The sequence below is a fragment of the Neolamprologus brichardi genome, chromosome 23, assembly GCF_056152115.1.
Source record: "Neolamprologus brichardi isolate AB-2024 chromosome 23, ASM5615211v1, whole genome shotgun sequence".
Classification (NCBI taxonomy): Eukaryota; Metazoa; Chordata; class Actinopteri; order Cichliformes; family Cichlidae; genus Neolamprologus; species Neolamprologus brichardi.
Genome location: NC_142125.1, coordinates 6,192,764 through 6,205,552, shown reverse-complemented (window position 1 = coordinate 6,205,552; position 12,789 = coordinate 6,192,764). Strand labels below are relative to the sequence as shown.

Genomic DNA, 12,789 nt, shown 5'->3' with positions numbered 1-12,789 from the left:
CTCTGATACCTCCCTGTTAACAACTCATTAATGAAGAATACCACGCTGACTAGAACTCTCTGGGGATCAAATCTATAAATTAGGAGTTGCCTGCAGTGCTGATAATAAACATAAACACTGGAAATCAAACACAAACATCAGCATGCTGAGACACAGAGCCCAAGTTTGAATATTAATAAAACACAAAAGGCCATAGGACATATAAGGACATAGAATAAATATATATTTTACAGAATTACAATGGAAACAAACACAAAGCTGAAAGAACATGTTTTTAAAATTCCAACGTTGTAACCTTTTTTATACAAACACTCCCCATCTAACTTCTGCTAATTACTGTGAAGCTGACTAGGAATAGCAATAAGCAAACAGTTGGGAGGCTCATCTTCACACTAGGGCTGTCTGATATAAAGATATATATCGGATAACGATATAAAAACGTCTATCGTTTCATTTTACACTATTGTTTGTTTTGTGGTGTCATAAAATAAACTGTTTACGGCAATATTTTTTCATCGTTTTGATGGTCACTGTAGTGGCTATATTAATTTCCAAAGTTCTCTCTTTGTTTTATTTTTAATATAACCACACCACAGATGGACAAGCCCCTGTTTTTATGCATTGTCATTAGCAACAACGACGGCAAAACCATCGCGTGTCCGCTGGTTTAGTTTCCACATTAACCTTTCACAATAAAGTTCAAGATCCTGTTGAGACTTTTCAAAATAAACTGAATCACGTGAAAGAGCAGATTATTTACGGATGAGAAGTAAAAAAGAGCCGTCAGGTGCTAAAAAATAAACCTTAGACTCAAACGTTAGAACAGGCTTTTCCCTGCAGCAAGCTGTGTAATAAATACTCACAAAGAAAACGGCGGCTGTTACAACTTATGTCTAAAAATGTATCGTTTCATGCATCAGTTAAAACACTCGACTCCAGCTACATGACGCGCAGCTGGAAACACTTCCCGCAAGTCGAGCTGCCCGAGATTCACAGAATTTACAGAAAATGTTACATTTTTGTGATTTATATCGTTATCAGGACGATAGATGTCTTAATATCGGGATATGAGATTTTGGTCATATCGCACAGCCCTACACTAAGATGTCTAATTTATCAGACGAGAAAGTCTCTTTAGAGATGTGATAAAACAGCATCAAACCTTCAGCGAACAGAACTGCTGCAGAGACTATTTAAGCGTTTCTTTGTCTTTTTGGGTGTGAGAAAATCTAACATCTCTTTATCACTATTTACTGACAAAACAGAAAGGCCCATAATTGGCAGGTCCACAGGAAATAACAAAAATCAGTAGCTGCCGCCACAAATGTGTCAACAACACATTATCTCTTCTGGCAGGCCCTAATGATTTGTCTATGAATAACTTGTTGGTGGTAACACATAACAGAGTGACTTGTTAGAAAGGCTGGATTAGATGGTGCCAGTGCTACAGCCCCACAACAGCAATGGCTGAAGCTGTCACTCATAGCAACACTAACAAGCTTATTGTTGGTTACGAGACAGAGGAAATACGACCAAAGTGTTCTGGTAATGCAAAAAGCCGTTAACCCTCCAAATTACCTTTTAATGGCAGCAATTTTCTACTGTAACAAATTACTTTTTAACATCCACCACTAATGAGCTCTAACAACATCAGCTACCTGTGAACAGAAATGGCTCATATACAGTAATTTTTTATAGTGAGACTACATTTCAGTTCATAAGTCACAGAATAATTATGTTCTAGATTAAAACTTGAGCTTTTAATGCACGCGCAGCTTCAACTTTGACTCTTATCCGTCAACTATCTGCTTTTACAACAGCACCTGGCTTGTTCATAATGTTTTATTATGTCTTCTTAATGATTTCTGTCTGTTTTTTTTTCTCTCTTTTTATGTATTCTGAAATGTTTCCATGCTGCTATTTTAGTACCTTGTAACTGTGGTTTAGAAAGATGCTATATAGAAATAGCATGTATCATTATCATCATCATCATTATTATAGCACTTTATGCCCATAAATTTATCCTTGCAGTTGAAGAGAAAGGGTTTTTTTAAACTTACAACCAAAAATCCACAGCAGATTGAACACTAAACAGGAACATTAAGTCTTTCCTGAAGCACGTCTAACCAACAACCAGCGATCATGCAATATAATCTTACTTTGGCCTTACTTTTGAAGCATTGTCTAAATTAATTTCAGTGGTCGTCAGTGCGTAAGTGTGCAAGTACAGAAATATCAGTGATATCTGATTTTAAAAATCATTGAAAGTTTTGTTGACTATGTCCCAAATTAAAGTGTTGACCCCTTAGGTTAGTGAGGTTTACAGTGGTCCCTCGTTTATCGCGGGAATTAAGTCCTAAAAATACCCCGCGATAGGTGAAATCCTCTAAGGAGCCAACTTTATTTTTTAGTATTATTATAGATGCTGTAAGGCCGTAAAACCCCTCACTACACACTTTATACACTTTTCGCAGACAGGCACGAACATTTTCACACTTTTCTCTCTTGTTTAAAAACCATCAAAGTTCAAACCTTTGTAGAAAAATAAGTCCAGTATTACAGAATGAAACAAAAGGCACCCGCGGTCGCCTTTGATGGTGCAAAATGTTTAATCAACATTGTTGTATTTATTGGGGAGAAAACTTACAAACTTCTTGTGCAGCACTATGGAATCACACTGCTAGCAATCGAAGATTTATATAAATTTGAGAAGCTGAACACATTCTGTACTGTACAGGAGACACGGCACAAGATTGATTGACAATAGTCTACCGCCAATCAGGATGCAGAACGTAATGCACAGTAAAATAAATAAATAAATAAATAAATAAATAAAAGCATGCAAAATTGCACAAAAAAAATGTGTCATAGTGAGGGACCACTGTATACCACTTCCTCTGCTGCTGCTGCATTTTCTATAAATTTGAATTCAGGATTTGCTGAGCGCCATTCAATTAACACCATCTACCAGTTAAGACAATCAACTAGATCACAGGTGTCGAACTCCAGGCCTGAGGGCCGGTGTCCTGCAGGTTTTAGATGTGTCCTTGAGCCAACACAGCTGATTTAAATGGCTAAATTACCTCCTCAATATGTGTTGAAGTTCTCCAGAGGCCTGGTAATGAACTGATCACTTGATTCAGGTGTGTTGACCCAGGGTGATATCTAAAACCTGCAGGACACCAGCCCTCGAGGCCTGGAGTTCGACACCCCTGAACTAGATTGTCCTATGTTATGTCCAAGTGCTTAAGGAAATGCTTAAAAAAGAAATAAAAGAGAATATGGACTCTAGATTCATATTATAATTTTGAGTTTACGCTGCTCTGATAAACTGAATTTCAGTGTGACCTAAAATCTGAATAATGAGTACAGCCAGTCAGTGGTGAAATGTCTCCAGATGACTTGCTGACTGAGAAAGAAAAGCCAGCACGATGCTGTGTTTCCACGTGGTTCGAGTACCAATGCATTGAGGACAAGTGCACATGGAGCATGCAAAAACACTGACTAATCAGTGTATGTATATGCAGAGCGTTGAATCATGCAGCCTCCAGGTTCCCCAGACAGAGGAAGAGAGACAAGCTCCAGACTTGCCTTCTCTTTCTCCAGCCTTCTTCTCCTCTCCTCTCTGCCCTCTCAGATGCTGTCTCATGGCTTATTGTCCACATTCCTTTTCACTTAGCTCTCTACTAAGATCCCACTTTTTATCAAGAGTTTTTTCTTCTAATTCTGTTGTTTACATCTCCGCCCCAACAAGTTGCAGTGATGCCTTTTTCTGTGTCAAATCAGTTTGGCCACTATCGGCCGTTAAAAAGAAATTTATTTATATCTAAAATTAGAGAAAAGGTGAAATGTCAAAAATCGTCCTTTCAGGACATTGGAAGGATATAAAAATTTTTTATTGATAAGGTGTGTGTAGATTCAAATCAAAGAGAGCTTTAACCAATAAAGGAAAGTCTGCTACCAACATTGATTGGTCTGCTACCACTCAAGTGTTTTCAATTACCTTAAACGTAGTCTGGATCTAATCCAATGAATGTATTCAAATTTAGAGACAAAGACGAGTGAACTCTTACCAGGTAGTCATCCGGCCTGATGCCAAACAGTTCTCTGAAGTAGCGGAAGGCCACAGGAGCGTACGTTTTAAAGCGGAAATCCGGGAAATGATGGGCTGGAGTAAGGTTGCTCCCTTCACTAAAAGTTTAGGATAACAACATCCAGTCAATAAATTTAAAACATTCCACTTATTAGTGCACTAGAGGGCTTTAGTGGGTGTTTGGGTGTAACGGAAACCTGGGGAAAAAGATGCTCTCCACCACGTAAAAGTCCTGCATTAACACATCTCTTTCAGGCTTGGAGCTCAGGTTACCCACTGTGTAACCGATGCCCAGCTGGATGGCACCTTTCAAGGCTGATGATGTGGTCTGCAAAAGATGGAGTGGAGGAGGCAAAATTAAATTCTTCAGCTTCTTCTAAACCTCACAGGACAGTCTGAGATTGCTCTTTAGAAATGTTTCAGTAGAATCTAATGGTATCATCTATAAAGTGTACAAAGGCATTGAGTCTGCGTCATGTCATTTCATATTTCGGATTACCAGACAAACAGAAAATGCATATATTTCTTAGATAAATTAACCTCTGATAATAAAACTGACTGACAGAAACAGGGCAGGAAAACTAATTTTATAACACCTAGAGACATAGCACTATTCTTCAATAGCATATCAAAGGTCACTCTTAGAAACAGAAACTGTATAGTACACCTTCTTATAAGTAGTCTCCCCTGATGCGTCCACCCCTCTGTGTCCAATCTTCTTTCCTTGACCAGGCTGGCCTGAGGATGAGGCCATCTGATAAGAAGAAGAGAGAAGCAGACTATTATAATCCGGTCAGCAGTACTTGCACTTCTTTATGAACGGAGACCACATAAATATTAAAGAGTGGGAAGTGACAGAGAATCATTGAATGGCAGCAATTTCAACGTCTGATGTTTTTCATTTTGAAGCGATACACAGACTGTAGCTCAACTAATGTAACGGAGCTGATGTAATGATTTTAGGATCTTATCCACCGCAAATAATTCTAGAGCCACTGTACGTAATGGTCCCTGAGCTTTTGGTTTAAACTGGTATTTAAGTAGATTTAAATAATCTGCACACTCCTATTAAACAAATTGGGCAATACTTAAGGGCTTGCTAAAATGCGCTGTATATAAAAGGGATTGATCAAATTAGGAGGATTAAAGAAGACTTATTATGCTTATTTCCAGCTTTGAGTTTGAGTCGCGGCTCAGAATAATTCCTGTTTATCTCATACTGGGCTTTAGTGCAACGCCTCACTTCTTCCACTGTCTTAAGGAAAACATCCCTTTATTCTAATTGGGTGCCCCTCCCGAACTAAACAACTTGAACAACGTGCAGGCGGGGCTCTGTGCTGATGATCATATCTGCTCTCGCTGACACTGGAGAGAACAGCAGAATAAAAAAGGGCCATAAACCCATGTTTTTAGAGAAGGGTGGAGTGAGCTTTTGCCTCACTAAGGGTTACTTATTCAAACTCAGGATAGTTTAAATGTAGCTGTATATATGTATGTAGAGAGCAAGAATACATGCTGATAAAATGTTGTGTCCTATAAATACAGACAAGAAGAAAAATCACTAATGCTTTTAAATATTTTGTGCTGTTTGTAGTGACATCGGAGGCGGTTTTCAAGCACCAATTAAAAGCCTCACATGAAACCATTATAGTGGGATAGTATGGGACAAAAAGCAAAAATCAAAAGCAAAGTAAAAGTGTCATGGTCCTGGGCCATGTTGGCCCAGCATTCTTAGTTTTCTTGTATTTTTGTATTTTGTTCCTTATGCCGTGGTTCCTATGTTCTGTTAAAGATGTTCCTTATTTGATTACCCCCTCTGTGTATCTGTGAGCCCTCGTTTCCCCTCCTTGTGTTTCATTTAATGTTTTCCCCAGCCCGTTATGTCTGTGCTCTCTCTCCTCCTCTGAACCTCTGTGTACTTCCTGTTTTACTTTGACAGTCTCTCGTCAGTATGTGTCATGTTGTGTTCACTCCTGCCCTGTCTCGTTACGATTATCTGTGTCAGCTGTGTTCCCCGTGTGCTCCCACTTCCCTCGTTAACCTTCTGTGTATTTATGTCTGCGTCTCCCTCAGTTCTGTGTCGCGTTCTCCCTCATGCTGTGTGTGATTCTCCCTGTGTTTCCTGGTGAAACATATTTAGTTTTTCCCAGTTTAGTTTTGTATTACTCGTGATCTGTCTTCCAGCAATAAAGCTGTGCTTTCTGAGTTTATTCCCCGTGTCCCCGTGAGTTTGCGTTTGGGTCCTCTCCTGCCTGCCACACGGCCTAATCATGACAAAAAGACAGAGAGACAGGTGCAGGTGGTGGCTCACCTCTGTGATGAAGGCTTTCTTAGCAGCTGCGTCTGTAGGAGAGGGGACAAGAAGAGACAAAGCACTGGCTGTAAGTCGCTCTGTGACAGAGAGGCTCCATTACTCAGCATCATTAGCCTTTCCGTGACAAAGATGAATCCCACAGGGTGGATGCAGCAGCCTAACATTATGTAATGACATTGTCAAACACAAGCGGGGGCCTGACTGAGTGACTGCAGGAAACAGTAACATCAAGGGCACGAAGTCCTTTAGAAAACCTACAACTGATAATTCTGCTGTGCAGGCGGCACTGAAGCCCATGTGTGTGACGGTTGACTAGACTATGCACCAAAATGTATCCTATTTATTTGTTCCAATGCCAATAGGTTTATTCAGACATTTACACTCCACCCACCCCAGCCCAAGTACAGGTTCTCTTAATGAACTAACTTTAACTCAATATGCTTCTGTGGCGTGAATAAGGCACGGCGGGACCACAGATCCGTGTTTTGAGCCATTTATTTACACTGGCTGCAGCTCCCAAGCTGCCAGCCGCACATCACACCACGACAACAACCCCTGAGTCCCCGTGTTTTAACACCGCGGGTGTGATCTGCAGATGCCATGCAGGTGCGTCCGCACGGCACCACAGACCACGCCCCACCGCAGCCTCGTATCATGAGACAAGCTCAAACATATGACATAAACATTTCTAGTATGGTGACAACGTGCTACACTAATAAATACTAATCATACCAGTAAATACATGAAGTAAAGCAGTATTTGCCATGTTATGATCATTTCCAGCCTAATAACAGGATGTAAACAGTAGAGAAAGGCAATCAGAGTCCTGTTTCCACTAGGGAGGCCTGAAATAGACATAATTATAGACATATATAACACTCAGCATAATAATGGAGAGAAGGGTAGGAAAGCAGGAAAGGGAGAACGGAAAATGAGCAAAAGAAAGAGTTGAAAGTGATGAAGAGGGTGGTTCAGAGATGGCTTCAGACAGAGAGGGAATTAATCAGCCTCACTCTGTTACTGTTATCATCATAACTGCTATCACACTCAGCAGCCCAGATGGTGGAATTTCTGGAGAAACTGCAGCAACACAGCCTGACAGTTGGGAATAAATACACGATGATATAAATACAACTGATGAGACACTTTGATGAGGACACTGGTTTTGCTTATGTGATTACTTTTCACTTTTGGGAAACAGATGGAGCGGCAATGTTTAAAAGATTTTCTTGTGGTATTGTGTCAGTAAGGTTACAACACATCCCGTACCGCTGAGGAAAGCATAAGTTCCTTATTGCTTATGACAAGGTGATAGGCCTGATTTTACTGGAGAAGATATTGCTTTGAAATCTCACTGCTGCACGCCTAGAAACATGCAACCCTGCTGTTAGGACAAAAGAGGAGCAGCTGGGTGAAAGCCCATTCAGCCGTTTCAATTAATATTCAGTCATCGTGAAAGAAAATACACCCTCTTTCAAAAAAATAATCAAAAATATAATTAATCTTGAATTGTTTATCTACCACAAATTTAACCAAAATGCAGAAACAGTGTATTAGAAAGTACATCCTTACTGCTTACATGGGAATAAAGAGGTTTAGGATCAGCCAGGTACTGCTAATCAAATAAACTCATGAATGGATTAGGGGCAGGTGTGAGGTTTTTGGAGAATTCAGGAGTGTGTTAACATGATGCCAAGGAGGAAAGACGACAGCAATGATTTAGAAAAGAAAATGTTGTCCCCCATCAATCTATGAAGAGTTATAAGACCATTTCCAAACAGTGTGAAGTCCATCGTCCATCATCCAGCCCTCAAGGGCCGGTGTCCTGTGGGTTTTAGATCTCACCCTGGGTCAAAACACCTGAATCACATGATTAGTTCATTACCAGGTCTCTGGAGAACTTCAAGACATGTTGAGGAGGTCATTTAGCAATTTGTAAAATGGTAAATGACCTGTATTTTTATAGCGCTTTACTAGTCTCTAAGGACCCCAAAGCGCTTTACACATCCAGTCATCCACCCAATCACACACTGGTGATGGCAAGCTACGTTGTAGCCACAGCCAACCTGGGGCGCACTGACAGAGGCGAGGCTGCCGGACACTGGCGCCACCGGGCCCTCTGACCACCACCAATGGCAACGGGTGTCTTGCCCAAGGACACAACGACCGAGACTGTCCAAGCCGAACCGGCAACCTTCCGATTACAAGGCGAACTCCCAACTCTTGAGCCACGATCACCCCTAGCTGTGTATTGTATCAGCTGTGTTGGATCAAGGGCACATCTAAAACCTGCAGGATACCGGCCCTCGAGGCCTGGAGTCAACACATGCGCTCTAGAGTTAGAAATAGACTTAAAGAAAAAGAAATGAATCAAGGTGCTGCAATGATCTATACATCAGCAAGATTGAAATGCTCTGGTTTAATGAATGGAAGCAACACTTTAAAGAAGAGTGGGCCAAAACTGATTCAAAATGATGTGAACGGCTGATAAAGTCATACAGGAAACAATTATTTTAAATTACTGCTGCTAAAGGTGATTCTACAAACTACTAAATCACAGGGTACGTTTAATTTTTCATGCACCGCTTCTGCACGAGTTTTTGTAAAATAGTCAACCACATGATTTTCATTATGTCCTGATACATAAAAGCTTAGAACTGAAAGAGGGTGTACCTTCTTGTAAAAGGTGACACAGAATCAGCCATCAAGTACAAGTTGGGTTGAGTTGCAAACAATTTCAGGAGAATTACCTTGGGATCACTTTCTACTGTTGTCCAGAAGCAACTGTGTTTGCTTTATTCGGCACAATTAATGGATAATGTCTGGAAAAGCTGCAGTGCAAGTGTGAAAACATCTCAGGCGGTGGAAGGAAATGTAAAAGGGAAGCTCATTTTGTTTTTCATGTAGCAAATGTTACCAGATCCCAGCGTCTGAATGTGCACAAGCTTTTGATGGTTTAAAATGGGTTGGCTCTGCTCCTCCCGAGGAAGCAATTTTCAGAGTGCGCATTACTGTGAACAATTCACAACAGGCTAAATGAGAACTGAACATGACTTTCAGCCTGGACTCTGCAGAGACTTCCTCTTCTAACCAGCACACTATGATTCACTGTCTCTCGCCAGCTGAGACACTAACAGCTAATACCAATAAGCCAGGGTTGTACAGGAGTGGGAGAGCATCCTCACAGCTTGACTTGGTGCTTGCAGCTCAAATGATAGCCAGCCTCTCTTAGTCTGCCTGCCTGCCTCTCGTGCATGGCCATGTGACTGAGCCTCACAGTAGCCAGTTCTCCACCCCTCCTCCAGCTCCGTCTCTCTTACTTGCTCCCTCTTCCACACACATATTCACACTGGGATGCACAAACAAGCGTGCTACGACAGCTTCCTGCAAGGTGGAACAACCAGTAATAAAAATATGGGTAAAACAAAGATGTTTGCAGTGCAGAAAGACACTCCTGCTTTCAGTGTGCTTACTATTCATTTTGCCTGTGCGCACATGCATGCGGTTGAATTTTTGTGCTTCTTCCACATCTCTCCAGTCACTTCAGAGTGTCTGCTCCAAATGTGTTGCATGTGTTTGTATGCAAAGGAATCTAACTAACTGTGGCTACATCTCTTCTTTTCCACATGCCTGCACCTGTCAAGACAGCCCCAAGAGTGTGTAAGCGCGCAAAGGTATGTGGGATTGTGTAGTGACTGGGAATACACAAGATTAGGTGTGTGAGTCAAAGTAACAGCAGACCATACACTGGGTCCATACACTGCAGCTGGATGGCTGCCTTCTGACAAGCTCCTGTAAGATATCGGTAGTCTGCACAGGCATTGCATTAAGCAGCAGTCTGAGTGTAAGATACTTACAAGGCTTTTTTTAATCTAAGTCTAAATGTAACTTGTTGTATTCACTCAAAGAATCCATCCGTCCTCCAGGTCTTTGCCAACATTAAGTAAACCCAGACGAGCCATTATTAAATTACTTTAAATTATGGAAAGAAGGAAATAGGTTAGGGAAGAGGAAATATTACACAGGAGCCAAAACTATATTAAAAATTTCAGCCTTTAAACTAATGCTTCTGTCAGCCTGAAATGCAATCACTGTATATTATGATTACAAGCACGTAATTAACTCCAACGGGGAGGTTATTTGATGGATTCAGGTTGCCTGCCTGTCTGTTTGTTTTTAGCACGGTTACTTAAAAAGTCCAACATACATTTGGATTAAAATGTTACCAGAGGTTGGGTCAGGCCTAACTAAACAGTGATTACCCCTGAGAGTCGGATCATATGTTCACAAATATAAGTTAAGAGAAATGAATGTCCTCAAGAAAACATCACAATCCAAGGATATTTTCTGAATGCAGGAAGTCCGTCGATGCATGATGTTAGGGCTGCACGATTTTGCATAAAATGAGAATCACGATTTTTTTGCTTAGAATTGAGATCACGATTCTCTCACGATTTTCTTTTCCAGTATAAATATTTATTGCGCTTATTAACTGCACATCAACTTCGTAACAGTTGAGACTGAACATAAAAACTAGGGATGCACCGATACCGATACTGGTATCGGGGCCGATACTGTAAAATGTGTGTGTACTCATACTCGTAAAAGTTAACCGATACCAACTTATTTCATTAATCAGAGGGTGGCTTGTCATTTCTGTTGTAGTTTTTTAGATTGGCCACTAGGGAGCCAATTATTATTTTATTTATTATTTATTTAATAATAATTATTTTGTTTGTTTGTTTACAATATGGACACTCTAAAAGTTTATTTTATTCGCAAACCTAATTTGTATTTATTTTATTCCAAACAGAAGTGTTTATTTATTATTCTGAAAGCTCGAGACAATAGTTCAGTGATATTTTGTAAAATTACAATGTGGAGACTCTGCAATAATTTAACAGAAGTGCTTATTTTTCACTTGAAATTTTTTTGTGGTCATTTTTATTAAGACTTTATTTTTAAAACCTGTCTTCCAATTAATTGTATTTGTGTGTGTGTGTGTGTGTGTGTGTGTGTGTGTGTGTGTGTGTGTGTGGTAGAAGTATTGTTTTTTTGTACTCTGTATCGGCAAGTACTCAGATCCAAGTATCTGTATCGTATCGGTTTGAAAAAATTGGTATCGTTGCATCCCTAATAAAAACAATAAATAAACATAAAAACAACAAATGTCTCACGTTTTGTCGTTGCCGCAAAATGTTGTACTGCTTGAAATTCCGTCTCCACCGTTGCTCGACGCTGCGTGTACAGAGCAGGTAGTGCAACAATAGAAAAATAGTTGCGGGACGGCACTGTGTAGCGTTTGTCTAGCGTGTTGATCATTTTCCTAAATCCCTCGTTTTGCACAGTGTTGATGGGAGCCATATCTTTGGTCAGGTGATAAGTAATAGCCTCCGTAATTTCTTTGTGCCTGCGGGAGTTCGACGGGTATAGGGAAGCGCTGTATAAGTTTCCCGTTATTGATGTTTGGGTGGTTGACCGGGACGGATTTTCTCCTGTCACTTTCTCGTCATCCCTGACGTGTTGTCCGTTGTTTTTTCCCTGCTAATTTTAGCATCACACGACGCAGCTTCTGTATCACGTGGTATAAGGCTCCGCCCTTGTCATTTGTTGAGCAGGAAGAGTGAGCGCTTGTTTTCATGAAGATTACGTCCCGGATCAAAATGCGGTACAATCGTCGTCGTCTTTTTTCTTTCTTTTTTTAAAATTTTTAAATCGTTGTCATTTGGAAATGAGATCGCACATAAGTATGAATTGAGATCGCGATTTTCTAACGATTAATCGTGCAGCCCTACATGATGTGGAGAGAATTTTTCAGCCTTGGCAGAGGTGTGAAGTGGGGTGTGTGCGTGAAGTGCAAGACTTGAAATCACAATTCTTTGCAGCTGTTCATGTAATTCCTGCCACATATATTAACAAAAACACACAAGCAGGAAGCTGATAAGAGCATGTTAAAGTCAATAAAGAAAAAACAGAGTAATAAGCTTATGTACCTACAAAAAATGTGAAAACAATAGCATATTTATATGCCTTGACCATGAATACAGGAGTCTTGTTTGATAACATGTCTGTGGTATCTCTGCATTTACCTTTAACATATTTACCCTTCTCGTTCAGTGTTGCGAAGCTGCAGAACGAGGAGATACTGAAAAATTGTTCTCACTCCACCATTATATGGCAGCAGGCTGTAGAGTTCTTCAGGGGATGGAACAACAAATAGAGCCTTCCAAGTAAACAGCTCCTAGCTGAATCTGTTTCCTATCTAAATGGCCATTTGTTGGTTTATGGCTTCTTCTCATAACCCTGAAGAGAGTCGTCCATTACTGGCAGCTAATATTCACGCGAGGTGAAATGAGACAGACTGTACATCATTCTGAAAACC

At 40.5% G+C, this 12,789-nt stretch overlaps 1 protein-coding gene across 3 annotated transcripts in view; it reads right to left on the bottom strand.

Moving 5' to 3' along the window:
- pip5k1ca (phosphatidylinositol-4-phosphate 5-kinase, type I, gamma a) overlaps positions 1-12,789 on the bottom strand; it is a 54,356-nt gene that overhangs the window by 26,628 nt on the left and 14,939 nt on the right. For all 3 annotated transcript variants that reach the window (XM_087835964.1, XM_087835965.1, XM_087835963.1), the window contains exons 2-5: positions 6,405-6,436; positions 4,761-4,847; positions 4,291-4,421; positions 4,074-4,191 (exon numbers count right to left, since the gene is read on the bottom strand). In XM_087835964.1, coding sequence (XP_087692090.1) covers positions 4,074-4,191; positions 4,291-4,421; positions 4,761-4,847; positions 6,405-6,436 — 368 coding nt within the window. The remainder of the gene's footprint in view (positions 1-4,073; positions 4,192-4,290; positions 4,422-4,760; positions 4,848-6,404; positions 6,437-12,789) is intronic.